The sequence below is a fragment of the Chaetomium strumarium genome, assembly GCF_033439665.1.
Source record: "Chaetomium strumarium strain CBS 333.67 chromosome Unknown B0T15scaffold_1, whole genome shotgun sequence".
Classification (NCBI taxonomy): domain Eukaryota; kingdom Fungi; phylum Ascomycota; class Sordariomycetes; order Sordariales; family Chaetomiaceae; genus Chaetomium; species Chaetomium strumarium.
Window position 1 is genome coordinate 2,169,034 of NW_026944429.1, and position 27,502 is coordinate 2,196,535.

The 27,502-nt window shown below is 55.8% G+C and overlaps 8 protein-coding genes across 8 annotated transcripts; 4 read left to right on the forward strand and 4 right to left on the reverse strand.

The window, feature by feature from the left end:
- The first annotated feature begins 1,517 nt into the window (after window positions 1-1,517).
- On the forward strand, window positions 1,518-5,795 carry B0T15DRAFT_406720 (uncharacterized protein). The gene is made up of 2 exons (XM_062865314.1): window positions 1,518-2,138; window positions 2,202-5,795. Exons 1-2 carry the CDS (start codon window positions 1,668-1,670, stop codon window positions 5,433-5,435), a joined length of 3,705 nt encoding a protein of 1,234 aa, XP_062725782.1. The 5' UTR covers window positions 1,518-1,667; the 3' UTR covers window positions 5,436-5,795.
- A 570-nt stretch (window positions 5,796-6,365) lies between these two features.
- Window positions 6,366-8,874, forward strand: B0T15DRAFT_20979 (uncharacterized protein). Its single transcript, XM_062862659.1, has 4 exons — window positions 6,366-6,773; window positions 6,881-7,011; window positions 7,116-7,382; window positions 7,454-8,874. The coding sequence occupies exons 1-4, from the start codon at window positions 6,479-6,481 to the stop codon at window positions 8,729-8,731; spliced, it is 1,971 nt and encodes a 656-aa protein (XP_062725783.1). The 5' UTR covers window positions 6,366-6,478; the 3' UTR covers window positions 8,732-8,874.
- Window positions 8,875-11,212: 2,338 nt separating this feature from the next.
- Window positions 11,213-12,724, reverse strand: B0T15DRAFT_21004 (vacuolar membrane protein-domain-containing protein). Its single transcript, XM_062862662.1, has 2 exons — window positions 12,056-12,724; window positions 11,213-11,969 (listed from the first exon to the last, which is right to left on the reverse strand). The coding sequence occupies exons 1-2, from the start codon at window positions 12,614-12,616 to the stop codon at window positions 11,346-11,348; spliced, it is 1,185 nt and encodes a 394-aa protein (XP_062725784.1). The 5' UTR covers window positions 12,617-12,724; the 3' UTR covers window positions 11,213-11,345.
- A 1,386-nt stretch (window positions 12,725-14,110) lies between these two features.
- Window positions 14,111-15,140, reverse strand: B0T15DRAFT_564156 (uncharacterized protein; the record flags this gene model as incomplete). Its single annotated transcript, XM_062870635.1, has 6 exons — window positions 15,001-15,140; window positions 14,797-14,820; window positions 14,678-14,734; window positions 14,490-14,617; window positions 14,359-14,433; window positions 14,111-14,322 (listed from the first exon to the last, which is right to left on the reverse strand). The coding sequence occupies exons 1-6, from the start codon at window positions 15,036-15,038 to the stop codon at window positions 14,111-14,113; spliced, it is 534 nt and encodes a 177-aa protein (XP_062725785.1). The 5' UTR covers window positions 15,039-15,140.
- Window positions 15,141-17,887: 2,747 nt separating this feature from the next.
- On the forward strand, window positions 17,888-18,913 carry B0T15DRAFT_21119 (uncharacterized protein). Its single transcript, XM_062862674.1, has one exon. The coding sequence runs from the start codon at window positions 18,078-18,080 to the stop codon at window positions 18,762-18,764; it is 687 nt and encodes a 228-aa protein (XP_062725786.1). The 5' UTR covers window positions 17,888-18,077; the 3' UTR covers window positions 18,765-18,913.
- A 585-nt stretch (window positions 18,914-19,498) lies between these two features.
- B0T15DRAFT_406731 (P-loop containing nucleoside triphosphate hydrolase protein) lies at window positions 19,499-21,249 on the reverse strand. Its single transcript, XM_062865315.1, has 3 exons — window positions 21,064-21,249; window positions 20,778-20,984; window positions 19,499-20,710 (listed from the first exon to the last, which is right to left on the reverse strand). The coding sequence occupies exons 1-3, from the start codon at window positions 21,064-21,066 to the stop codon at window positions 19,601-19,603; spliced, it is 1,320 nt and encodes a 439-aa protein (XP_062725787.1). The 5' UTR covers window positions 21,067-21,249; the 3' UTR covers window positions 19,499-19,600.
- A 332-nt stretch (window positions 21,250-21,581) lies between these two features.
- B0T15DRAFT_481503 (chaperonin Cpn60/TCP-1 family) lies at window positions 21,582-23,361 on the forward strand (the record flags this gene model as incomplete). The annotated part of the gene is made up of 4 exons (XM_062866027.1): window positions 21,582-21,611; window positions 21,691-21,742; window positions 21,795-22,450; window positions 22,519-23,361. 4 exons carry the CDS (start codon window positions 21,582-21,584, stop codon window positions 23,359-23,361), a joined length of 1,581 nt encoding a protein of 526 aa, XP_062725788.1.
- A 401-nt stretch (window positions 23,362-23,762) lies between these two features.
- On the reverse strand, window positions 23,763-26,863 carry B0T15DRAFT_21155 (uncharacterized protein). The gene is made up of 3 exons (XM_062862680.1): window positions 26,662-26,863; window positions 24,560-26,556; window positions 23,763-24,495 (listed from the first exon to the last, which is right to left on the reverse strand). The coding sequence occupies exons 1-3, from the start codon at window positions 26,774-26,776 to the stop codon at window positions 23,941-23,943; spliced, it is 2,667 nt and encodes an 888-aa protein (XP_062725789.1). The 5' UTR covers window positions 26,777-26,863; the 3' UTR covers window positions 23,763-23,940.
- Window positions 26,864-27,502: the final 639 nt, after the last annotated feature.

The following is a 27,502-nucleotide window of genomic DNA, read 5'->3' on the forward strand; positions in this document are numbered from 1 at the left end:
AGACGAACGGCTGTGGTCATGGACGAGGATGCGGCGGCTGAGATCGCTCCTAGGTTGCAGTCACCGTCAGTGCGGCCCCGCGGCGCAGGCGACTGCGCGGCAGGGGACGGCGTCAAGTCTAATAAGCAGCGAAAAGAGGTCGTAGAGGGCAGGAGGGCGGAGCTGGAAGAAGGTTGCTGCAGGATGTTGCCGCTGTGGATGCTGCAGGGACCTGGACTCTTGCGGGCGGTGGTCGATCTATGTAAGGATGGGATGGAATGCCGATGAGACGAAATTGCCCCCCTTCGGTGGCTCCAGCTTGCTTTTGATAGTTCGAGGTCCAGTCCTGGAAGGTTGCCGCCAGCCAACAAGGGTTTGGCTGTCGCTCTGTCGAACCGCCGAGCCAGTGCACCTCAACCCACGGGCTAAGGAACGGAACCCGCTGTTCCTAGTATCCCAAAACTTTGGCAACCGAACTCAACAGCTTCCCGTCTGGCAGATTGTATTGGTAGCTTCCAACTGATTCCAGAGAAGCAAGACGCCTGAGATGGTCCTGATGACTTTCGCAGCGGGATGGACTTGTGGAGGTTCTCCAGCAGAGGCAAACCAACAGCAGCGGGGTCGCAGCTGCAAGCTTCCCCACGCCGAGAGAAGAACTGGTAGGCTAAAATAACAGTATACGATACCAGACAATATGTACATACAGTACATGTAACGCCTGTAAAGTGAAAGCTCACCGGTAAGGTACTTTTAGCTAGTATGTAACGTACCTTTACGTACTAGTTAGAGCACATGCGTCATGCACGCTCCAAATCTCCCGTCGGTGTGGCGGTGCATAGATGTAAGGTCATACCGTGCGTACTGCAACAGCAACAGTTGCTGCTTGGATCATCATAAGTAATTCATCGAGGATGAGCTCATTAGATCACATGCCTATTGAGACACTTGCAGAAACCGGAGAGACTTGACCAGCACATGCCTATAAAGCTGACCGGTAAGCTCCAGGTCTAGCTGAGCTCACCTATGCAGAATGGCTTGCTCCATACCTACCTATCTGAGTCTCAATATATCCAACAGGGAGAGGAAAGGCGTGGTCCTCCCCAGACTCCCATTGCCCTACAGTCCTAATAAATCCGAGGTCATCGTCTCAGCTTTTGTCGCCAAGTCCAGCATCGGCCTCATGAGTCCATAAGGATCCTTGGAGGTTTAGTTACCACAGTAGTAGAATTTGGATGTACCAGTGGGACGTCCCCACTTGAACATCTGCGATACCTCACTACAGGAGAAGATTGAATATAAGGTTGCCGCTGTCAAGCTGCAACTGACATTTGAGCGGAAGGCGGTTTAGTGATCTGAAGACATGACAGATCTAGGACGCTTAACATTATCGTATTATTATACAGTAAGATGGGCGTGAAGAACCGATGTTGGGAGGAGTCAGTGGAGCAAATTATCCTGGCCCCACCCCCACCGATAAGCGATAAGCAGTCAAAAAAGTTCACCCCCAAACCAGGTACGAGACAGAACCAATTCCCGGTCTGCACCACGGGCTAGTGAAGGTGCGACTCCAGGAATGATTAGACAATAAACGCGACTCCAGACCGGGATAAGCGGCTGTTGCATAGCCTGGGGCGACCCGACTGTATCGCATAGTACAGCAACGAGCTCCGCCCTGCAAGAGAGTCAAGATGGCTCCCGAACGCACCAATACGTCGTGGGATCATGAATACAACACGATCCGCCGTGAGAAGCTTTTCCGGAACCCTCCAACCGATCGGACGGCCTATCCTGCGCTCCAATTAGCCGTCGACCCCCATATTGAGGCCTTCAACGCCCTCTTCCGAAACGACGGCAAACCCGGTCTCCTGGACCATGCACTGGCCGAGATTGGAACAAAGACGTTTCTAGACGGAGACGAGAGAGCAGCGCCGGCGAGCAGGAATAAGCTGACGATACGGTACAAGAGCGTCACTCTTCAGAAGTCCCAGGTTCCGCCATCCAACAAATTTGCCAAACGGCGCGAGATCTTCCCGGCCGAGTGTCGGGAACGGCACGTCTCATACCGGGGGAAGCTCACGGCCGTGTTCGAGTATCGCGTCAATGATGGTGAGCCTCAGGAGTTTGCTCGAGAGCTCGGGCAAATGCCAATAATGGTCAAGGTATGTCGGCGCCGGCCCTAGCTCCTAGCGCCATCTCCGGCCACGCTCGCTGACCCTTCCTAGTCCAACAAGTGTCACTTAGAGAACAACCCGCCGGCACTCCTTGTTCAAAGAAAAGAGGAATCTGAGGAGCTTGGTGGATACTTCATCGTCAACGGCATCGAGAAAATCATTCGGTTGCTGCTGGTCAACCGGAGGAACTTCCCACTCGCTATCATCCGTCCGAGTTTCACAAACCGGGGCCCTTCATATACGCCATACGGCATCATAGTACGATCCGTCCGGCCGGATGAGACCTCCCAAACCAACGTGCTCCATTATCTGAACGACGGCAATGTCACCTTCAGGTTCTCGTGGAGGAAGAATGAGTATCTGGTCCCCGTCATGATGGTCCTCAAGGCGCTTGTCGAGACAAACGATCGGGAGATCTTCGAAGGCTTGGTGGGCCCGCCAAACTCGAAAGGCATCGAAAACACCTTCCTCACAGACCGAGTGGAGCTGCTGCTCCGCACCTACAAGACTTACGGCCTTTACACAAAGACACAGACTCGGGCCTATCTGGGAGAAAAGTTCCGGGTTGTGCTCGGTGTTCCCGACACCATGTCGGACTACGAAGTCGGCACAGAATTCCTCCGCAAGATCGTGCTCGTCCATCTTGGAAGCGTCGACGTGACGGGGGAGCAGGATCTTGACAAGTTCAAGATGCTGCTCTTCATTTGCCGGAAGCTCTACGCGCTTGTGGCCGGTGATTGTGCCGTCGACAATCCAGATGCCGTACAGAACCAGGAGATCCTGCTTGGTGGTTTCCTCTACGGCATGGTGCTGAAGGAGCGGCTGGAGGAGTTGATTTCCGTATCTCTCAGGGCTGCGCTCCGCGACTACCTGGGGAGAAACCCGACGGTCGCATTTACGAGTTCCACTTTCGCAAAGGATTTCCCACTTGCCATTTTCAGGCGGACAAATGAGAACATTGGAAATTCTCTCGAGTACTTCCTGTCAACGGGCAATCTCCAGAGCCCCTCGGGTCTCGACCTGCAACAAACATCGGGTTTCACCGTCGTAGCAGAGAAGCTCAACTTCCTGCGCTTCATCAGCCACTTCCGCATGGTTCACCGTGGTAGCTTCTTCGCACAGCTCAAGACAACGACTGTGAGAAAGCTGCTGCCCGAGTCCTGGGGCTTCCTGTGCCCCGTGCACACTCCCGATGGTGCGCCGTGTGGGTTGTTGAATCACTTGGCCCACAAGTGCAAGATTATGACAGACTCGGTGGACGTCTCGGCTGTTCCGGGGGCGGCCATGGAGCTTGGGGTGAATGACTACTCGTCCGCGGCAACCACGGAGAGCGTTGTCGTCATGCTCGATGGTAGGATCATCGGCTGGTGCACTCCAAACGGTGCCAAAGCGGTCGCCGATACCCTGCGGCACTGGAAGGTTCAAGGCGGCCATGGAATCCCGGTACAGCTGGAGATCGGCTATGTTCCCACGTCCAAGGGCGGGTCCTATCCTGGTATCTACATGTCTTCGCGTGCAGCCAGGATGGTCCGGCCCGTCAAGTACCTGCCACTCGGGAAGGAAGACTTTGTCGGTCCCCATGAGCAGCCGTACATGTCGATCGCATGCACCGAGGGCGAAGTCATTCCGGGCGACTCAACGCACGTCGAGTTCGACCCAACGAACATCCTCTCCATTCTGGCGAACATGACCCCCTTCTCCGACTTCAACCAGTCGCCCCGTAACATGTACCAATGTCAGATGGGTAAGCAAACAATGGGCACCCCAGGCACGGCGATCCGCTATCGGACGGACAACAAGATGTATCGCCTGCAGACGGGCCAGACGCCCATCGTTCGCGCTCCGCTGCACAATACATACGGCTTCGACAACTTCCCCAACGGCACGAATGCGGTAGTAGCCGTCATTTCCTACACGGGTTACGACATGGACGACGCCATGATTATCAACAAATCGGCCCACGAGCGTGGCTTTGGCCACGGTACCATCTACAAGACCAAAAAGATCAGCCTCAAGGACGACACAAGGACGCGTACGTCGAAGACCATCACCAAAATGTTCGGCTTCGCTCCTGGCAGCGCGGTCCGGGCGTCAGACCGAGAAATGCTCGACGCCGACGGGCTGCCTTATGTTGGACGTCTGGTACGAGAGGGGGACATCCTCTGCGCGTGGCACACCGTCTCGGCCGACTACAGCGGGCAGCTGATCAACCGTGACGGCATCACCCACTGGGAGAGATACAAGGAGGCGGAGGACGCTTTCATCGAGGAGGTGCGGGTGATCGGGAGCGACACGGGCAACGAACCTTTGCAGACCGTCTCCATCAAACTCCGCATTCCTAGGTCGCCTGTCATCGGTGACAAGTTCTCATCTCGTCACGGCCAGAAGGGAGTGTGCTCCCAGAAGTGGCCGGCGGTTGACATGCCCTTCTCCGAGTCAGGCATCCAGCCCGACGTTATCATCAACCCGCACGCTTTCCCGTCGCGCATGACCATCGGCATGTTCGTCGAGTCTCTCGCGGGCAAGGCAGGCGCGCTGCACGGGCTGGCGCAGGACTCGACGCCGTTCAAGTTCGACGAGGAGAACACAGCAGCGGACTATTTCGGGCATCAGCTGATGAAGGCGGGCTACAACTACCACGGAAACGAGCCAATGTACTCTGGTATAACTGGCGAGGAGTTTGCCTGCGACATCTACATCGGTGTGGTCTACTACCAAAGGCTGAGACACATGGTAAACGACAAGTACCAGGTCCGCACCACGGGTCCGGTGGTCCCGACGACGGGTCAGCCGATCAAGGGCCGCAAGAAGGGTGGCGGTATCCGTGTGGGAGAAATGGAGCGCGACGCCCTACTGGCGCACGGAACCGCTTTTCTGCTCCAGGACCGGCTGCTCAACTGCTCAGACTACACCAAGTCTTGGATATGCCGAGACTGTGGGTCTTTCCTGGCGGTGCAGCCAACGGTGTCGCCCTTCATCGGCAAACGCAAGCAGGTTGGCACGGTCCGTTGCCGGAATTGCGCAATGCGCCTGGATCAGATTGAGGGTCTTGATCTCATGAAGCTGGACGGCGAGATCTGGGAAGACGGGCAGGGTGTGCAGTGGATAGGGGGTGAGAACACAACCCAGGTGGCTGTGCCCGGGGCCTTGAAGTTCCTTGATGTCGAGCTGGCGGCGATGGGGGTGAAGCTGAAGTACCGGGTGGATACCAAGGACGCGATTCGGAGGGGCCCCCTGAGGCCAGCGGCGCCCAAGGCATTAACAAACGGGATGGTGGCGGCGTGACGAAATATGCAGGGTTCTTCCAGGTAGACAGGCCATATGTCTACAATGTATGAGTTCCAGGTTTCTGTCGGTGTCTCTACTCGGGCATGACGGGTTGTGTTGAGCTGCCTCCTTGGGTGCCCCCGATGTTGCACATGGCGAAAACAACAGTAAAACATCGCCTTACCGAGGGGGCTTTGCAACGGCGTGAGACATTTCCCATGCGATAGCTCTATAGATAGCTTCCAAATCGAGGCTGTCGTGGGAAACACGAGGGAAATGAGAGGCCGCTGCGGTGATCCGGACACAAAACAAACGGCAGCCGATGCGCTCGCGGCAGACGGCTGTGACGGTCTATATCATGCAGTGTCCCGCACAGATTCCTCTGGCGTCCTTGACCACATCCTCTCCAGCAAAGCTGATCTTGTCTGGCTAGAGAAAAGACCTAAAACACTCAGGCCACTTCCACTTCGAGTTCTCTACGGAACCCCGTCGTTTGTCACGGAACCCACGGCAACAACCTGTTTGCCCCCTTCCCCACAGGGAAGGCGCGACACATTCGATTCCGAAGTATCGAGACCTGGGTTGGTTAGTACCTCGCCTGAATTCACTTTGATTGCTCCTTCCCAACTTCCAAACCACCTCAAGTGCTAAAAGTACTAGTACGTTCGGTTTCTGAACTGAGAATTAGGCACCAGGTGGGTGTCTCGGCCCGCTCACTCCCCCAAGGACCTGAAGACTCTCTCATCGGCCGGGCATCGGGAAGCGGCAACGGGGAACCCGAACGCTCGGTTTCCTTCTACTGACCGAGGTGAGCTCATTGTGGGCTGATGAAGAATCTTGTCTTCCAGGCTATCCTCCGTTCCTGTGACCGTCTTCAGCCACCGACTCTCCGTTCTCGTTTTGAATACACACGCACAAGTCCGTCCAACTTAACTCCCTCACCGCGCTCTTAGGTTATCCCGCCCCCCTTCGCCCGTTACAGGGAGCAAAACTCTCAGGTCACCAAACGTGACATTAGCGTGCGACGGAAGCAGTGAGCACAGCACAGAAAGCCGGCGGCGATGGCCCCCTTCCGGCTATCTCTTGTGGTTGTGGTGTTGAGCATCGCGCATACTCTGGTGTTCGCCCAGCGCGCAACCTACGACTATGGCTTCGACGTCACCAAGATAGCGAAACGCCAAGTCGCCCGAGGTGCACGCATAGTCGTCCGAGACAAGAGCGGCGGCGACATCCACCTGCGCCAGGAAATTCGGCAGCTCGAGCAGGACCAGGACGTCTGGACGCTCTACGTCCTGGGCCTTAGTATGATGCAGCACACTGACCAGTCTTCGCCCACGTCGCACTATGCCATTGCAGGTCTGTGTCGCCCTTCTTCGCCTTGGTGCTTTATCAGTCATGAGAGACATTGTTGCGTGCCTTTAGCCCGACTTGCTACAGGGAAAGTTTCTGACCCTTTGTCTTAGGGATACACGGGATGCCTCACCAGACTTGGAACGACGTGAACCCGGTACCCGGGAGTGAGAACACCGGATATTGTACCCACTCGTCGGTCCTGTTTCCGACATGGCACCGGTCCTTTATGGCTCTGTACGAGGTACGACAGATCTGTGTCATCTCGTATTCTGTTGTGGCCATTCGCGGGACCTCGCGGGCAAAACCGTGGCATTGCTGCTGACTTTGCTGACTTGGGTGCCACAGCAAGTCCTGTCCGAACAGATCCAGATGATTGCTTCGCTCTGGCCTCCTACGGAGAGGCAACGCTACCAAGACGCCGCCCGCAGGTTCCGAATTCCCTACTGGGACTGGGCAGCCGCGCCGCCTCCGGGCGAGAGCGTGCTTCCCCGGAGTATTGGCGGGAGTCCGTTTGTCGATGTCGACGGTCCCAATGGCCGCCAGAGGATTGCGAACCCCTTGTTCAGCTACACCTTCAATCCTCTCAATGCCACCGCATTCGGCTACCACCCCGTATGTCATACTCATGTCTCCCACCCCCCTCCTCCCCCATTAGCGGAGTTCCGCTGACATGTGATGGGCAGTGGAATTACTGGAATCGCACGCTCCGAAGCCCGTCGAGTGGGAATCTGGATGCCGTGTCTAATAACTCACGGACCGCCGCCAACCTCGATCAGAATCGTCCATCCATTGCTCAGCGACTATACGCCTTGTTCTCGAGCTATGACAATTACACCACGTTTAGCAACAATGCATGGGGACCGCAAGCCGATTCGATCGAGTCACTCCACGACACCATCCACAGTTTGACGGGCGGCGTTGGGCCTGGCGAGCCGAACCCCGGGCACATGGCCTTCATCCAGTGGTCTGCATTTGATCCAGTCTTCTTCTTGCACCACTGCATGGTCGACCGTATCTTGGCCATGTGGCAGGCGCTCCACCCCAACACCTGGGTTTCGCCGTCGAAAGCCCTGGTCAGGTCATACACAACCCGCCAGGGCCAAGTCCAAAGTGCCAGTACCGCCCTGACACCTTTCTTCTCTCACGAGAACGGTACGTTCTGGACGTCGGACGCAGTCCGCGATCACACAGTGTTCGGATATACCTACCCGGAGCTAGTGCGCGGCCCGTCTCGCAGCGGTGACAACGTCAAGACAGTGTCCCGCATTTCCAGGCAGGCTGTGAATCGTCTGTACGGGTCTTTCAGTCCGGCCAGCCTCTTCATCAAGGAAATGCGAGCCCAGGGGTTCAAGGGCAGCCGCCCAGCGACCTGGGCCGGCAGGGAAGTGGGCAGCGCCACCAGACTCCCTCCTCGCTCCGCCGCTATGGAAGGAAAGATCTTCTCCGGGGACCGCTACAACGAGTGGATCGCCAATGTCCGGGTTGGGAAACAGGCTCTGGGCGGGAGCTTCTCGGTTCATTTCTTCTTAGGCAACCCCCCTCGCGATCCCGAGGCGTGGCCGACAGCCCCAAACCATGTCGGGACAATGGGCGTGTTCGCCGCCGCAGCCGCCCCGGGAGATGGCCAGCAGGGGGATGCAGGCAGGGACGGCACGCATGGCGCAGGCCAGATGATGATGGATGACCATGACGTGTCTGTGTCCGGCACCGTCCCCCTTACGGCGACGCTGATGAAGAACGTTGCCGCCGGCAGGTTGGCTAGTCTGGAGCAAGGGGATGTGGAGCCGTATCTGAGGGAAAATCTCAAAATGAGCGTCTTGGGTCCGAAAGGCGAGGTCTCTGCGGGTGAGTGTCTGCTGGGGATGGGAATACAAATCGTCAAGTCGGAAGTCAGGGCGCCATATAATGAGGAGGAGCTGCCTGAGTGGGGAGAGGCAAAGGCGTGTTTCGAAGTGTGTTGAATGGTGTTAATATGAGGTCAGTTCTCTCCTGGTTCATGATGACGGGTTAGTGGTGATGATAATGAGTATGTAATGCGCAAAGTTGGGTCGCTGCTACTAGTAGTTACTAGTAACTAGCTGCTTCGATCTCGGTGATGGATGAATGGGCGTACACAGGTTGGAGCTTGTCCGCAACTGGTGTTTATTCTACTTGAACTTATTCTATCAAGTAGGGCTAAGAACTCATTTCTATCCTCCAGGTTCCTCCTGCATTTTCTGGGGATTACTGTAGGTTAATGTGCGATGCCGTTGTTTACATGGATCTAACCCGCCGGAAACTCTCTGACTTGCCTAGTTCTTATAGGAGGAGCTACTTAGGTAGTTGTGGCGGAACGCAGTAGCTTGGGTTACAGCGCCATCGGCCCCTCCCGTTCAAGACTCAGGCTCCAAGCATACGGCAGATTTAGCTGAGTACTCCAGCTACCGCACGTACAGTTAAAAGCAGTGCCGCTACCTCGCGATACCCCTGAGTCGGGGGCGGTGACGCTAACTGTAAACAACAACATTACAGCTACCACCAAATAACTACCTAACCACGACATCCTCGTTGGAAATCCACCGATGTCATAGTCCAGCAGGTTCGTCTTGAAATGATAATGCCGTGGATGAGGCGTATGTTCGAAATCGTGCGTGACACCATACCGACTTCCTACTCCTAGTCATCTCTCCTACATGGGGCGAGGATTAGCACGTTTCCATGCCATAATTATACCTGCTCAGCATTTTTCTAGCACCATCAACCATGTCAGATCTTACTGTGGGATCTAGTTTGCGACGAAAATATATATCTACGCTTTGACGTCTCTGACCGAATTCGTCGTCAAGCCGTCCCAACTCGGGCATGCTATTACCCCCATACGCGCAACTCGCCCCTGGGAAAACGTAAACAGACCATCAGGCAAAGACACCCAAGACATGCAAATTATGGTATGCATACCTTATATAAACAGTTGACGCACCCCATCCCAGCACACTCATACTCCGACGACTCTTACCACCCACGACACGCAACCTTTCTTGAAGCCCCGGCTACGGACCAAACACCGTGACGGCTCGAGGAGGTCGAATACAGAACCACGGACGGCCCCCCTTCTTCCGGCGAGTTCTAAACATTAATAAACAATGTGCTGCTGGCGGTGGGCACTCCCATTTTCTTCTCTTGTTGAGCAGGGATGGGCTGGAGCGCGTACAGGTGATGTAGGTATCACCAGATCAATCTCCAGCAACTTACGCTTTTTCTCGTCGACCTGGACGGCATTGCTCTGGGGTCTATCGAGCACCGCGTTAATTCCCAACATCCTCAAGGCCTCCTCGTCCTTGTCCACCGCTTGGTAGAGGAAGGTGTTGCATGCGGCGGCCCAGTGAACAAATAAAAATTGAGTTGAGATGCTGAGCGAAGTACCCTCGTACCCCCGGCGCCCTTCCATCGTTCGGGTCCGGTGGTGGGGGGGAAAGGGGGCGCCGCGTGGCTGTGAGTTCTTGGTTGAGCCGGTGTCTCCGTTATCGCATCCACCACGTACTGCACTCATGTCTCCACGACCACAAACCCTTGCTGATCAGTGTGCCAACCTCCTCGGCAGCGAGGGCGGGGATGGCGTCGGCGATGAGACAGGCATATTTCCACAGACTTGCCAGGGGAATTTCTGGTCCCGTCGAGCTGAAGTAATCCCCATACCTACCTCCTCCTCCCACTCCGCCGCCACCGTTCGATGTTCCTGCCTCTCTGCCCATGCTGTACTGCCTGAATGCGCCGCATGCGCCAACGGACGTTGGTACCTGCCGACCCCTTCGCCGGACCACGCGCGCTGCGGCTGCGGGTGCTTGCAATGGCGGCGACTCGTCCGTTCATTAAATCGATAGTAGGGGGAGAAACCCCCGGCGGCGGCGAGAAACGTAATCGCGATCTCCAGCGGCACAGTCAGAACAAGGGCATCGACGCCGTGGCTACCCGCCGCGGTGTTGGGATTTCTTGAACGGGTTACAATACCGTTCTTATCAAGCTTAGACGGATGTCTCTGGTAACTGCGGTTAAGGGGCTCGTCCTCTTGGCATGTGTCCGGAAGAAGAGGGGCGAGGGAGGAAGAGGGGCGACTCTTTAAGAATCTTGCCTTGTTGGTGTACGGCTTGGCTTGTCCATGGGGAACGTCGAGACTCGAGGATTTGTGGGCAAATTGGGACGGCATAGGGGAGATAAACACGGCCTCCATTCATCCTGGGAGGAGAAGTCAAAGGAAAGAAAATACATACCATTTGCTGAATACTAGTAGTTCCTCAACGATAGGTGTCAGAATGGAAAAATGTCTGCAGTAGATTTCGACGCCGCTATGCTTCAACCCAAGAAAACACAACCCGCTGCTAACTTGAACGATACGCCCAATAAACCTTCTAAGAGACCAGGACCCGATGCCTGCTGTATATGACCAAGGGAAACACCATGAGTGAAGATGCTAGACGGGAAAATCGGAGAATAATGCACCCCATGCAAAGACGCCCGCACAAAGAAAGACAAAGTTCCCAAGTCCAACTAGGCCCCGTTAAAGTAATGCAACACCAGCCCCTATGCAAGCCTGACCATTCACTCAGGAGGAATCAGCTCCTTGGGCAACGCTCCCCGGCTCGAGACGCCACTCCTATTGCTGCCGATGACCGTCTGACTGTCGCCGTCCACGGCCGGATCGTATTCGAGCTCGCGGCTGGGCCGGTTCTTCCGGGCACTGAGTCGTTTCCTCGCTTCCTCCTCGTCGTCGTCCTCATCACTTTCCTCGCTCGCCGAAGCCGCCAGCTCCTCGTACACGACCGTATCGCCCGCGCCCGCGCCGGCCTCACCGTCGGCCGAGAGGGCGTCCTGCTTCTTGATGTAGGAATCGATGATGTAGTACTGTAGGGCGTTCATGATGAGGGGGAACAGCATCATGACAAAGACGATCTGCAGTTTCTCGTTGCCCTCGGTCCAGCGCAGCGCCCAGTCCCCGACGTGGGGCAGCCAGGGGAATATCATGAAGATGATGAGCACGCAGAACTTCATGCCCATCAGGCCGCAGAAGTAGATGAAGCTCTGCTTAAGCCACCACAAGGCGTTTGGCGGATTGCCGTAGTTGCCGCTCTGGATGGACTCGGCCGGTTTGCCGAGAGGAGTGAAGGCCAGTAGGCGGGTCAGCACCCGCACGATGACGATCAATATTGGGATGCCGAGGGTTGTCTAAGCGCCCTTCGTCAGTATTTTTCTTCTTCTTCCAACCCTGTTATCCACGTTAAGGACGGAGGGAGGGTGGGAGGAATACTCACATCAATAGCCAGGTTCAACAAATAAAACGAGCACGGATTCGGCACATATCCCTCCTCGTCACCAGGTCCTCCCCCCCTTTCACCCTCTGGGGGACCCTGCCTGCCCACCAACCCAACACTCATGCCCATGCCCATGCCCATGCCCATGCCCATCATCCCTCCAACCTGCACCGCCCGCCTAGCGATCCTCCCGGCAACGACAGGCATCGGATCCACCCGGAGGCTGAACTTCCCGCTCGTCAACATGGACATGAACACGTTGGCGCCGTGCACCAGCACGCTGCCAACCACCTGCTTGGACACGTCGAACCACCAGATCTTGATCGGCCGCTGCGGCCGCTCCCGCCAGCGCTTGTACACCAGCGACAGCAGCGCCAGCGCGCCGAGGGAGAGCTGCACGAGGATCGCGAACGGGCCCAGCAGGCGGCAGTCGTTTGGTCTCTCGGGCCCGTCGATCGGGGAGCCCTGGTTGCTGCTGTATGCGTATGTCGGCGTTGGCGTCGAGGACCAGGAGGAAGTAGTGGCGGGGGACATGGTGCTGGTCAAAGACAGGGGGTCCATGGCGACTGTGGCTGACACCCCTTCACGGCGATATTGGGATCGAAAGAGTCTATCTTCTAGCGTCGGCGCCGGCACTTGCAGCGATAATCGGATCCGGCCCCGGTAGGTAAATAAAGAGTCGACGTCGGTGCGGAAAAAGCGGCGTCGGTAGGTAGGCAGAGGAAGGCAGCTTGTGTGCTGCTACCGCTGCGACTGACGGCACGATAACATCTGGGATATGCGGTGCTTGAACGACTGCTGGCACGAAGTAGGCAGACGCAGCCTTTTGACCCGAGTGAAGTCACAACCACCCAGAGAAAAGGGAATCTCTTTTGTTTCGTTTTCGGCCCCGCGCGTGGGCGCCAAACAGATGATTAGGGGGGGTTGTCTCCTGGTCTCGTGTCTTGGTGTGTTTCACCGCGACCTGGGCTGAAGCACGGGTTCCGCTCAGTTCGGCAAGCCGCCCGTAAACGTCATAGGCCAGCTACTTGGCTGTTTCCTTCGGGTCGAATGTCAAGTTGTTATGTACGCTTTGCGTGTCGCTTGAAGATGTCTAAAAGGAGGGGATACGAAAGGCAGTTGGGGTACAGAGAAGAAAGAGCTGGAGAAGAAGCGACGTTTTGGTGACTGCGAGGCCTGGAGGATGCTGGGCGGAGGACGCAGACCGGGAGGCAACTTGAAAAGCACGAGGTCATTCAGCCGTGACCTCTGCAATGCCCCTATTGGCCGCCCAGTGTTGGCCTTCTGGGTCTCGACCTATGGGGCTCCACCAGCTCCCGTCAGTGGGGTTCTACTTTAACACACTGGATCCACTCGCGGCTGCCGGTTGCCGGCGAAAGGCAACCGTGCCCAACTTCGGTAGTACCCATTCCGGGACGCCAGCCGTGGTCCCGATCTGCCCGGTTCACCGTTCGGATGAGGTCCCCTGGTTACCTGATTACAACTATATGGTATGGCTGAAGTGTGGACAAGGATGCAAAGGCGACTGGCGTTGGGAGGCCCCGTCTCTTGTTGCGACAGTAACAAAGGAGGATGCTTCAGCTGCAGCTAGACCGTTCCAGCGAAACGGTTAGCTCACATGGGAGCTTGGTTGACACCAGGAAAATATTGGTCATTCTCAGAGAGAAAAGAATGCTTCGCGCAAGCGTTTAATGTTGCAAAATACCATCGCTATCCTCCACGGCCTGCTGCCATGTCCCGCCCCTTGGTTAAAGTTTCAACATCGTGCCCTATGAGGAAGTGAGAGCAGCAAGCAGCCCCAAAGAGAATCAGGCAGTGAGGGGCTGCCATCCATCGGCTTGCTTGCCACCGAACCGCAATCCCAGTTTATCCTTGATCCTCCATAGCCCTGAAACCGCAGCGAGGAAAGGGTCAACCACCTATACACCGCCGAATTGGAAAGCAAACTTGCGAGTTACGTGAGTGGAGCTGTATCCGCTTGCATCTGCGCCAGGACGCCGCCATGGTACATCGAACTTGTTCAAGTTTGTAGAACTGGTCGCAAGGGAACTGTGCTTAGGCGCACTCCGGCACCGTGGGAAGCAGCTTGCGCACGAAGTGAGGCATTCTTCGCACGTGCATGGCGATATCCGGCCTGCCCTTCTTGAGGCTCGACTTCGGCGCTCTGGGCGCCGACGCCGCATGCTTCGTTGTAGCGGAGGAAGATTGTGAAGAAGACGGGCCTCCAGACAAGTTGCGTCGACTCTGAAGGCTGTCCGCAGGCCCGTCTAACTGTCAATCGATGCCGTGCTGTTTTTTGAGACGTTCTAAATCCTCCTTGCGGGCGTCCAAATCTTGTTTTGTGCGGTTCATCATCTTGTCAGGCTGGTGGTAGAGTACTGCGAAATGTCAGTCGCCGAACGGGATCGTCAAGGAAAGAAAAGGAGTAACACACCAACAAGGTAACGGTTCTGGAAGTTGTAACCATTCAACTTGTCACATGCTTGCTTCGCGTCCATCACGTCCTCATAGACGACGAAGGCGGTGCCCTTGGTGTTATTCGCGATGCCCTGTCGCACCTGGCTATATTTTCGTGTAAGTAGGAGGTTTTGAGCTGCCAGGAGACGGACCATTTGGACATACCGAATTGGGCCGTACTTCCCAAAGAGGTCGAACAATTCCTCTGGAGTAACGTTATAGCTGAACTATGGTCAGGATACGATGGTTTCGGTAACAGAATGCGATCCGCTTGGGCAACACACCTTAGATTCTTTACGAACAAAGCTCTATCCATGGATGCAGCAGTTAGCTAAGCTTTCGTGATGCACTGATGCACTGATGCACTGATGCAGCATGCGGACCCGAGATGCCGGAGGCCGGAAGAGCCGTCCGGCGCGTGTCGGGTCATGGGTGGAGAACGAGGAAAGGCAGCGGCCATCCGAACTATGAAAACCCAGATGACTCACCGATTTACCTCCGGGCCAAGTTTGTTGGCACGACTCATATCTCGATGTCGATATTGGATATGCTCGACACGATATCTTCGATGGATGAACGCGTTGGTTGCGAGTGCGGGTCGCGGGTGCAGTGCGAAGCGCTGTGGACGGGTTGACACGGAGGCGAAGAGGAGAGAATGGAAGTTCGAAGATGGAAGGTGATGATGTGGGGCTATTCTACTTTTGGCTTAGCCTACCACGTGATGTGGTATCATCGCCGTTCACGTTCGAGCACGTGTACGACAGCATAATGCCGGTAGACCACCGTGATAAGCTCCGTTTTACCCCCGTACCTCTGACACCGACATACACAGTTACTACATACACGTGTAGGTACTTACTGTAAGATACCTTACCTGATTTTTGATCCCTACTCGTATATTTCATTAGTTTGATTTGTAGTACATGTTTGATTTCTACGGTCACGAAGACTTTCAGCGAGACTAGACCTCTAGTTCGCACGACTGGACTACAGCCAAAAGTAACATATAGCGGCCAGATGATGGCGCTCGCCCCTCGTACGCAGAGTCGCAGAAGTACAGGCTATGAAGGAACCGTGTATCACTACTACTAGTAGTACTTCTCGTTCAGAGACGCTAGTAAGTATGTCGGTGCTCAGGCTGAACCAGCTCTGATGCTCCAGGGGCTCGTCGGCGCGTATACACGACTCTGCAGCTCGCCGTTCTCCGCATTGGACGGTCAGGCCACTCCCGACTCTCTCGTAGATTGTAGCCTTTGTCCTTGTGTTTGTGAACAGACTTTGGTTGCTATTTGTGTTGCATGCTAAGCACACGCGCCCGGTGAAGCCATCGACCTTTATCAGTGTGTCTTTGCTCTTGACCTTGCTCTTCGACTGCGCCATCGCCAGAACGCCTAACAAAGATGAAGAATTGAACTTCAAAAAGCTCACCCAACTCGGCGTCCCGAGCTGGGCTACGAAAACCGCGTCCGGTTTTGTATTTGTCTTGCCTCCAGTCCCGGAGCTGGGAGGCAGCTGATGTGGGGAGACTGATCTTCGGGTCTTTTCTCACCCCATCAGCCATGGCTCGAGTGGCACTCGGACTATTTTGGGTTCCCTCAGCCTGAGGCGAACTGATGACCTCTCCTTTGTTGGGGGTTCTGCGTTCCTTCCAGCTGGGTATGCCAACTCCTTCCCACTAGGCCATGGCCCATGCCCTTGCTGGGCTATATCAGATGATGCGGGACTTCTACACATACCGTGGTTGATTGTCGGTTGTGTCAAAGCGAGAAAATTTCAGGCCAACCGCTTGGACCAGGGCGAGGGGCCTAGGCGTTTCTGTGGCTGCTTGAAGGAAACGACCTCTAGGCCTATAAGAGCCTTGATCGTCTTGTCTAGACCGAACCTTGATCAAGTTCACCCCGGCTCGCCTCATTTCGCACCGGTACGCCTTATTCCGCGCCGGACCTGATCGCCGTGATCGGACAGTCAGGCTTCCACTAAGCCCGACTTCATGTGGATGGATGTTGAGCATGGCATGCTTGACCGCTTGACGCTTTTCGTGTACGTCGTTACAGCCCTGAAAAGAGCCATTAATACCGTAGCGCCAAGGTACCTTATTCTTCCGAACCACTCCATCGGCCATGTCAAGAAAACGGCAGGCTTTCTCCCCAGTCGCTGTGGCTGAGTCCTGCTTTTACGGTCTGAGATTCCCATGGCTTCCAAGGATTTTGCACGAAACCAACGGCCAATACCTTGACCTGATGTTTAAGTTCACTACGATATCATATATGATATATAGCACGCAAAACGGTGTTTCTTGACGCGGCAAACCCATACGTAGCGTCGTCGAGTTGCCGCAGATGATATCTTCGCACTTACGCAGTTGTAAGAATGGTCGTTTTTTGCGATTGAGTTGGAAAAGGGGGCGTATTAAAGAACTTAGATGGTGGCGTCCCCAACAGGCCTACCCCTACATACTAGTGCCTACTAGTACCTAACCTGCGGCCGGCATAGTTTAGGATTTTAAGCGTGTTCCATATCCCTCGATCTCGTGAGACTGCACCCATTGCAGGCCGAATAGCCGACCGCAGTCCCATGCAGTTCCCATGTCGAATGGCCCGAGACGTCATGGTCTCGTCTCAACCTCCTTCGAACCATGCTCTGAGACTCCGCATTTTGGAATTCAACCCGTGCTGTGCGATAACGTCTCGTCGCGAATTTTGGGAAGGGTGATCGAAATTCGAAGAGGACGAGAAGTGACTGCCATTGTGGAGAACTTCCCTTCAAAGTCTCACATAGAGGCAAATGCAGTACGAGACTGCGAGTTCAAGCTGTCTCCATATAACTGCTTTCAAGCACCCTTTCTAGAAGACTTCTATTTCGAATTTGGGTACGATGTTCTTGAAGGATCACTTGCTAGCCATATGTGGATCAGCTTATACAATGTATGAATCCAGGTTGTAGCCTTGTAGGTATGATCCATACATACCTACACTTCCATTCGGCAAAGGTATCGCCACCGCTTGTAACACCAATTCGAGAGACTATTCGGCCTTGGTGTTCGAGGATCCCCATTAGACGAGAGACTTCATTTTTCCATTCATCATTCACACTCACTACGGTGTAATTAATCAATTCTAGAGCCCTAGTCTCCAGACTGTATTATCAGAGTTCCTTTTGATCACAATGACAATCAAGCCCGCTGGGTAGGCCTTTCTAGGCAACGTACCTAAGTCAAACGCTGCTTCCATTACTGCGTCGCAGTATTTGACAATGCAATGCTATCGATATGATTACGACGGGAGTCGTCGCGATGCAGAACTCGCTCCTCTTCAAATTAGTACTATCAATAGCTTCGTTGGAGTGAAGCGGAAGTGCACGCACCACGTCCACAACCCCCAATCACAACGTTACGCGACCCCGGTCTCGCAGGGGCAAGCACAGGAGAATCTCGACTCCACAACCTGCATGCTCACTCGAAGCCCTCATCTCTAAAATCATCCAATGTTTTCCTGTAAGGCACAGAACTGACTTCCTCCTTGAAGGCTGAGGCGGGCATCACCACCAGTAGCTGATCAAAAACATAATGCCGTCGATAGCCCAGGAATCGCCGACGGTGCACGGGTCCAAGAAGAGGACGCGTAAGGTCATCCCCATCCCACCCGGCAAGCGGCGACGCCGATCGGTCGACATAGACGTGGGAGGGGAGGGAGGAGATCCCATGCAGCAATCTCCCTCGGGCTCTCCTCCTCAAGAACGTCAGCACCAGCAACCACATCAATTACAACGGCGTCAGCAACCTCGCTCTAAGAATACGTCCTTGGAAGACGATGCAGAAGAAGAAGAAACCACCAGTCCCGCCAACCTCATGAGCCGCTGCCACATCTGCTTTCGCCGGCCAGACCTGAAGACTTATAAGAACTCCTTCGCCGACTGCGAGAGCTGCGGCCAACGGACGTGCTATGTCTGCATCCGCGAGTGCCTCGGACCGGGGTCCAACATCGATACTATGCAGGCTGCTGAGCCGGTCCCGCCAAACACCATCACCACCACCACAGCAGCAGCAGCAACGACGACAACCTCCTCAGTTGAAGGAGACACATCCTTTACCATGACCGACGCAGACGCCGAAGCCAACAACGAACAAGTGTGGACAAGAGAAAGTGCAGCAGGAAGCAGGCACCGGCGGATGGTGTGCAGTCGTTGCTGTGTAGAGAGGGGTCAGGACGGGGAGGTCGTCTGCCTCGGGTGTCTGCAATACCTCGAGGGCTGAGCCTTTTGACGGACCCTGGCGAAGACATGCCTTTTTGAGCCGTGTACAAGCCAGGTTTGTATCATGGCGACTTCAGATCGTAACGGTTGAGCTCGTCTTCTAGCGGGTCGATCCAACGATCTTTGTCTTGGAGATTGGTATCAGGGGAACTGGCCAGCGAGAAACGGGACCTGAAGTTCGGCCCGCTTGCGCTGCTCCTGGACCCCGGGTGTCGGACATCGGACGAGACATACGCCATCTGCGACTTCCCACGAGGTGGTGTCAGACTGGCGCCCCAGCTCTACGCGCCGCAGGGAAGATGACAGGCTGGCAAGATTCTCGATCAGAGAAGGAGGGCATGGGTCCGGCCAAATTGGAGGATGGAGGAAACAGCGCATGGGAAACTGGATTTCTAAGGGGTGGGGGGCATCAAGAGAACCCATTCTGTCCGGAGGCCGCTGTCGGAGTAGTGGGTGATGGGCCGACCACCACCAGGGCACGGTATGGCGACACCGATCTTCGTTTATTATCGACGTTTAGGCCGTGGTTGATCTTAGATGGGGAGCTGGGGTGCGTGGAAAGATGGAGCGATGCCTTCCCGGGCCCTTCCACTGTACATTAACCTAGGCACACAGTACGGTCAGGCATCAGGACACACGCCAGCGTTTGCATGCATTAGTAGCGACAGAGGAGGTTTAGGCATGTCTGGGAGCCATGGGAGAGTACGTTAAGCATCACTCAAAAGAAGAACATATCATCAGTACTGTTATATGCTCGTGCTGGTGATGTCGCTGTGACTGCTAACAACATGTCGGTGAAGTGATCTCTATTCATACATGCCAGAGCCGAGCCCACTACTAATTGTACTGTGCGTACGCAGCAGTGGAGTTGAACTTCAGGTTGCCCTTGATGACCTTGTCGACGGCACTCAGGAAATCCTTCTCCGTCGCCACCTTCCTCCTCGCCCGGATGGCAAACATGCCGGCCTCGGTGCACACGCTGCGTAGCTCGGCGCCCGTGGCATTCGGGCACAATCGCGAAATAAGCTCCCATCGGATGTCCCGCTCCACAGACATGCTCTTGGCGTGGATCCTCAGGATGTTGGCGCGGCCTTCGAGATCGGGGAGTGAGAACTCGATCTTGCGGTCGATACGCCCCGGCCTCATAAGCGCCGGGTCGAGTGTGGACGGTCGGTTAGTGGCAAACATAACCTTGATGTTTCCGCGAGCGTCGAAGCCGTCCAGCTGGGTAATCAGTTCCAGCATGGTTCTCTGGACTTCATTGTCGCCACCGGCACCATCATCAAAACGAGCACCGCCGATAGCGTCGATCTCGTCGAAGAAGATGATGCACGCCTTTTTGGTACGAGCCATCTCGAACAGCTCACGTACCATCCTGGCACCTTCACCCACGTACTTCTGGACCAACTCGCTACCGATGACGCGAATGAAGGTGGCGTCTGTCCGGTTGGCTACGGCACGCGCACAAAGCGTCTTGCCCGTGCCGGGTGGTCCGTAGAGGAGGGCGCCCTTCGGAGGGTCGATGCCCAGATTGCCAAAACGCTCAGGGGAGAGTAGCGGCATCTCAACAACTTCGCGCAGCTTCTCGACCTGTTCCTTGCAACCGCCCACATCGCCGTATGTGACGTCGGGCTTCTCCTCGACCGTCATCATGGTCACGCTGGCGTCGATCTTAGGCGGCAGCGGGAGTAGAATTTGGTACTTGTTCCGATCAACACCGACGCGCATCCCCTCCTCGATATCTGTTGGGCTGACGCGATCGCCGAGGTTGACGACGAACTTCGCAATTTGTTTGACGTTAATAACGTACTTGCTCTTGGACTCGTCCTTCTCGTCTGGGATGATCTTGGTGCACCGCGCTACCTGAAGCGGTTGCTCTTCCGACATCCGTTGACGATCGGCGGCGACATCCCAGAGGTGAGGTGGCGCTAGGCCGGTATCTGATTCCTGAAGAGAGGAGTCAGCGTGGAGGGCGTCTCGGCCCATGTTTAGGCGCGTAGCATGGCATGCCTACCTTCACGCCAATCTTCTCGTCCACGCTCTGTTGCTTCTCCTTTATTTGCTGTTCGAGCTTCTTGATGGCGGCACCGTACGGGGCGGCGCCGTATGTCTTGAGCACTTGGATATCCTCATCTGATAGCGGGGTGATCTTTTTTTCTTCTATCTCGTCATCGGCGAAGGTTTTCCTGTACTTCTCCCAGTTTTGGCCGGTAGCAGAAGGCTATGCGAAGATTAGCATGCTGGGAGCTGTGGTCCAGGTAACAGCCAGAACGGGGGAAGCCGCTTGCGGGTTGGCGTACCATGGTGACAACAAGCCCCGACGCAAACTAGCGTCGATAATGGCACAATTTAGGAGGATGTCAGGAGATTCGAAACCAAACGATTGCTGCAGTCGACAGAATACGCTGTGGCGACGCCGGCGGTGACAATGGTGGCTGATGTTGATGAAGCTCGAGTTGGAGGCTGCGGTTCTGGATGCAACCGTCGGGTCAAGGCAGAGGAAGCTGAGATGTTCCGTAATCCATGCTGCCTGGGCCCACCGCCCAGAGCTCTGCGAGGCTGAAAGTGGCCTAGTCCCAAATCGGCTAGCTCACCTGGACACCCCGCCTGCAGCAACACCCATCTGGAGATTCACCCCACTGACGGCTTGGGAACAACAGCAGAAAAAAACCCGTCCCACCTTTGGAGATAATAAGAGCACTTAGTGGGCGAGCTGCCTAGAAGTCAACACAACGAAACCACACAGTTTGCTGTACCGACGCAACACACCATATACTGACCGATCGCTCCTGCAAACAAATACACACAAGCTTGCAAGATGGCGGCAACGATGCAAACCGTTGGGGGGGTGGAAATACAACGTTCAGGGTACAGACCGCGTTCTTGATGGCTGTCGGGCAGAGCTGTTGGCTGACCATTCGGTGCAGGATAAGGAGAAACCACTGGCTGTCCGTTCTTCCAACATTGTCGCCGCCAGAGGTAGGAGCCCAGTCAAACCACTGTGCAGCACCGCGACGCTGATTTGCTGCAGCTGTTGCCGACGCGATTAGGACATCACTGGGACCGCGGGGTATGGACAAGATGATCCGGAGCGGCAAGGGCGAGACCATAATCACAAACGATGGCAGCACAATGCTGAAGAGCATGTCGGTCATGCACCCCACAGCAAAGATGCTTGTCCAGCTGTCAAACGCCCAAGACGTCGAAGCCGGTGACGGCACAACCTCCGTCGTCGTTATCTGCGGGAGTCTGCTAGGAGCCGCCGATCGGTTACTGTCCAAGGGCATCCACCCCTCCGTCATATCCGAGTCCTTCCAGAGGGCCGCTGCGGCCGCGGTACAGATCCTCCACGACATGTCACAACCCATCGTCCTCACCGATACCGCTGCTCTCCTGCAGGCAGCCAACACCTCCCTCTCGTCCAAGATCGTCTCCCAATACTCGAACCTCCTTGGCCCCATGGCCGTAAACGCAGTCACCAAGACGATCGACCTGAAGACAGCAGACAATGTCGATTTAAAGAATATCCGCATTATCAAGAAGGTTGGCGGAACGATAGAGGACAGCGAGCTGGTGGACGGCCTGGTCTTGACACAGCCCGTCATCAAGAGCGCAGGGGGACCGGTAAGGATGGAAAAGGCCAAGATCGGTCTGATCCAGTTCCAGTTGAGCCCGCCCAAACCAGACGTAAGTTCCTGTCGCCCACTAGCTTTCCGACATCTACGATACAGTAACTAACCTTTACCTCTCTTTAGATGGAAAACACCATCTCCGTCAACGATTACCGGCAAATGGACAAGATCGTCAAGGAGGAGCGCATGTACCTGCTCAACATGGTCAAGAAGATCAAGAAGGCCAAGTGCAACGTCCTCTTCATTCAGAAGTCGATTCTCCGGGACGCCGTCAACGACCTCTCGCTGCACTTCTTGCAGCGCCTGGGCATCCTGGCCGTCAAGGACATCGAACGCGACGAGGTCGAGTTCATCTGCAAGTCCACGGGCTGCAAGCCCATCGCCGACATCGACAGCTTCACCGAGGACAAGCTCGGCTCGGCCGACCTCGTCGAGGAGGTGCAGAGCTCCGGCAGCCGCATGGTCAAGGTGACGGGGACCAAGTCCGCGGGCAAGACCGTCTCGGTCGTCGTGCGCGGCGCCAACAGCCTGATCCTGGACGAGGCGGAGCGCTCGCTGCACGACGCCCTCTGCGTGGTGCGCTGTCTGGTCAAGAAGAAGGCGCTCATCGCCGGCGGCGGCGCGGCCGAGATTGAGATCGCCTCGCAGCTCAGCAAGCAGGCGCGCTCGCTGACAGGCACTGAGGCTATCTGCTGGAAGGCGTTCGCCGACGCCATGGAGGTGGTCCCGACGACGCTGGCCGAGAACGCCGGGCTTAACAGCATCAAGGTGGTGACGGACCTGCGCCACAGGCACGAGCTGGGCGAGAAGAACGCCGGCGTCAGCATCAAGAGCGGCGGCGTCAACTCGAACATTGCCAAAGAGAACGTGCTGCAGCCGTTGTTGGTGAGCACGAGCGCGATCGAGCTCGCGGCGGAGACGGTCAAGATGATTTTGCGGATTGATGATATTGCGTTGAGCAGGTAGATCCGTGAGATATAGCGGAAATGGCCAATGAGAAAGAGGAGCAGTCTCCATGGACTGCATACCGATCTTATTTTATGGGATATACCGTGACAGGGAAAATAAGTGCTTGCAATCGATGATTCACTGCCTGGTTGTCTACAACTGGAGACGGAAAGTAGAAACCAACCCAAACTGGCATGGCATACGAGCTGCGACGTTTTGCAGGCAAAGGAAAAAGGAGACATAACAGAAATGCAGCGGTTTGAACTACCGCGTGATGATAGAACCCTGCCGGTCGACTCGATGCCGGTTATTCGCTATTCGTACACAATGTAAACAAAAACTTCCCCTCGAGTGCATCCGAGACAAAAAGCACAGAAGCTCCGTCCTGTCTGCCAGCTTTTGAAAAGAAAAGGAAAATCCATAGCAGCGCAATCAGACCTTCCTGAGAAACCATGAGTAATATCTCCGCCGGCGTGCGGAGAACCGCGACGCCCTTTTCAGTTTGATTTTCAGTTCATCGTAGTTGAGTTGGAGGACGCTACCGCCCGGCACCTAATTGAGGTCCTTGTAGCGCTTTGGTCGCGGCCCAACTCTTCTCTAGTAGTTAAGCTCGCCGCCACCACCCCCGGAAACCTGATCCAGGTCCTCGTAGCTTCTGAGTGTCCGGCCCTGGACCGCCTCGCGAGGAGCGGCCGCAGCACCCGCGCCATCACCCCAGCGGTTCGCCGGGCTAGGACGACCGCGCCCACCACCCACGCCACCGCCCATCCCGCTGTCACCACCGTACCGGCCGTTCGGACGGCGGTCATACGGACCGGGACGGTTTTGGAACCGGCTGCCACCTCCGCCTGACATTCCACCACCCCGACGGATCGGACCGGGTCCTCCACCACGCTCGTCACCGCCGCCAGGAGCGTGCCAACCGGATGTAGCGCTGAGAGGATTGGCGCCGCCCATCATGTTCGGGAAAATGGCCATGGGGAAGCCTGGCATGAACATGCTGTTCATGGCGTAGTTCTGCAGGTTGAAACCGCGCGGGGTGCCCGTCGGCTGCTGACCGTTGGATTGAGGGAAGTGGCCATTCGAATTGGCATCCGTGCGGGAGGGCGCAATATGTGCCGGGTCAATAACATAAGCGTTTATCAACGCGAACTGTGTTTCTGCGTTTAGCGAGAGCGATGGAAAGGGGACAACCAGAAAAAAGTCATTCTCTCACCTCCTCCTTTAGCTTTTCGAGCCATTCCTCGTGGCGCTTCTCGACGTGCTTGCGCCAGAAGTGCTCTTCCTTGAATAGCTTGGTGCACTCGGGCACCTTGCAGCGCCACTTATGCTCGTCTTCCTGCTTGACGTGCTTGGCGAGCTCGTCGCTTACCGCCTCTTCCACGGGCTTGCCGCCCAGCTTCCGGAGATCGACTGTCTCAGGACGGAGAATCTGGTTGATCTTGTCCTCGAACGTCTTGACCCAGTTGTAAGCCCGCTGCAGCTGCTGCTCAGCTTTGGACGAGGCACGGAACTTCCGGTCCTCTTCCGGTGCCTCTCCCTCTTCGACATCCTCGGAATCCTTGCGTTTCTTTGCTGGGAAGGGCTCGCCGCTTGCGCTTGCCTGAGCAACAGCTTTGGCGGCCGAAGACAGAGTGCTCCTGGGTCTGCGCAGATGACCACCGGGACACTTCCTGGTCAGCTCGTGGACCGAGTCACTTTCGAAAACGCAGAAGAAGCAGAAGCTGAAGACGCGGCGTAGGTACTCGATCGTGAGATCCAGCCGCTTCTTTGCAACAAGGAGATCCATGTCGTCCACTTCATCATCCACCATTCCCTCATCCTCATCCTCATCATCCTCTTCCATTGCCGCGGTAGCGTCCTCCCCTTCTTCATGCTCCACGTCCAGAGATTCGTCCGTTCCGATAACCCGCTCCTTTTTCGGCTTCTTAGCCGGGGATGCCGAGGCAGGAGGCTGGAGCTTCCCCTCGAGACGCATCTTCTCAACATGTTCCTCGATTTGGAGAGCGGCGTTGAAATCAGAGCCAAAATCGCTCTCGAACTTGCCGACCAACTCTGTGGCGAGCTGAAGATCTTTGCGAATCCGATCTGGGTGTGAGAACAGATCCCAAAGCGCCTTCTTCCTCAGATGCGTAGGGGGGTGGTGAACGCCGACATGGCACGTGAAATCACCACGTAGCTCATCTTTGACCGTCTTCCCGTTGATCGCCTCAAGAGCTTTATCAGCGGTGGAGATGGGAGCGCTAGGCTTGGACTCGCCATCTTCTTCCTCTTGGTGTCCCTCACCGTCCTCGGCGACTGGAACTTCAGGGGCGGGGTGCAACATGATCCAACCGATCCGGTGATATCTCTTGGACGGGTTCGGGTCGCTCAAAGACAGCCACTTGAAGCCGCCTTCTCCCTCACCGAGATGTTCCTTACAGAATGCCTCGAGATTCTGGCGGCTTACGGAAGGTGCAATTGTCTTGATGAGGAGGGTTGGCTGATCCAGGCTGTCGTCTCGGATCTCGACAGGGCTGGCAGGCACCAGGTCACCAACGCCGAGCGTTCCATCCGCCGCGGTTGCTTCGCCCTCCTCCTTCTCGACCACACCGCCAGCCCCGTTGCTTTCACTCTTAGGCATGCCTTCGAGAGAGAACTCGTCAAAGGTACCGGAGGCCAGGTCTTGCTCCCACCGGGCGTATGCGCCACGCCGAATTTCGTTCAGCTGCCGGCGGAGCGGATCCCGAACCTCAGGCACATAGCGCTCTTTGAACCATTGTTCTTCTTTGTGCTGCCTTACGAAGGTCGATGCCATCTTGCCTTGGAGTTCCTCTTTATATGCGTCATATGCAGCCTGGATCTTGGCCTTTTCCCTCTCCCGGTCCTCCTGTGCTTCGCGGGGGCCGCGCATACGCTCAGGCTCCCGGCGTCGGCCCGTTCTCAATCGTTCCTTCTCCTCCTTGATCTTCTCGTTCGTTCTCCACCACTCGCCAAACCACGAGAAGCCGACCTGATATGGCAGGGTAAGTGGATTTGGAAGAGGGTTGGTCAATGGCTGCGGCGGCGTTGAATCTTGGCCTGGGACATAGCGATCGATAATAGGGTGGGGCGAGCGCCGACTGCGGTCATCCCTATCGCGGGTGCCGACATACTCGTCACGGCCACGGCCTCTAGGCTCGTAACGATCGACAGCAACGGGAGAACGGGACCGCCGTCGGCTACGGTCGGTACCTAGAGAATGTAAGCGGATGGGTCAAGCATAACTGAATGGAAACGGCCGACGTAACGGCGTGTTGAAGAACGAAAGGATAAGCGCGACGAAGAACCAGGACACACCAGGGGATCTGCTGCGATAAAAGCTGTCTCCTCTCTCATCCTTGACCCTCGCATCATCGCGGCTGCTCCAACGGTCGCCGGGCGAGCGAACTGAGTCGCGGTAGTACGAATCCATTTCGGCCCAACAAGTGTATTATTTCGTCGACGTCAACTCGAGTCCTTAGAAGGGCGCGGGACCCGTCGTGCGCGAGGAGGCCGATGCAGGTGAAGAAGGTGCGAGCGAGCTGCTGTTGGATGTAGCAAGGCGCACGGTTTCGTTGTGCTCCCTAGAAACGTTTGTCTGTCGCTTGCTAGGTGATATCAGAAATCGAATGCGTGATTGCTGTTTGAAGTCGGCGAACACTGTTTGGCGACATGATTGCGGTTAGAAACAACGGATCTCGGCGAATTCGGGCGACGGCAACGATGAGGAAGAAGCGGGCTTGTGAAAATGATTGAGAGCGGGCAATGAATAAATATGATAGCATTGGCGCATGAGGCCAGTAAAAAGGATGAAGAAGGTGAAGGCGACGGAGAATAGGAGGGTCTCGCCGAGGCTGCTTCGTTGACGGTGACGAATGCTAGGTGGTGAGGTGGGCGAGGATAGCAAGACAAGCCAAGAGAGTGCTCGCTGCAACTCGAGATGGACAGGAGCAGATAACCAGGGCCTGAGAAGAGCAATGATTGGTAGGAAGACGTGAAAGGAAACGTGAACGAACAATTGTATAGGGTCCAGTGTGAGCGGCAACGACTCCCGGAGCAGATCAATGTTGCGCGCTGGCCTGTCCTGTTGGATCGCGCGACGGCGTGGAGTTGATGGAATGGAACAATGACTACGGCAGTACAGCAATACGCAGATGGC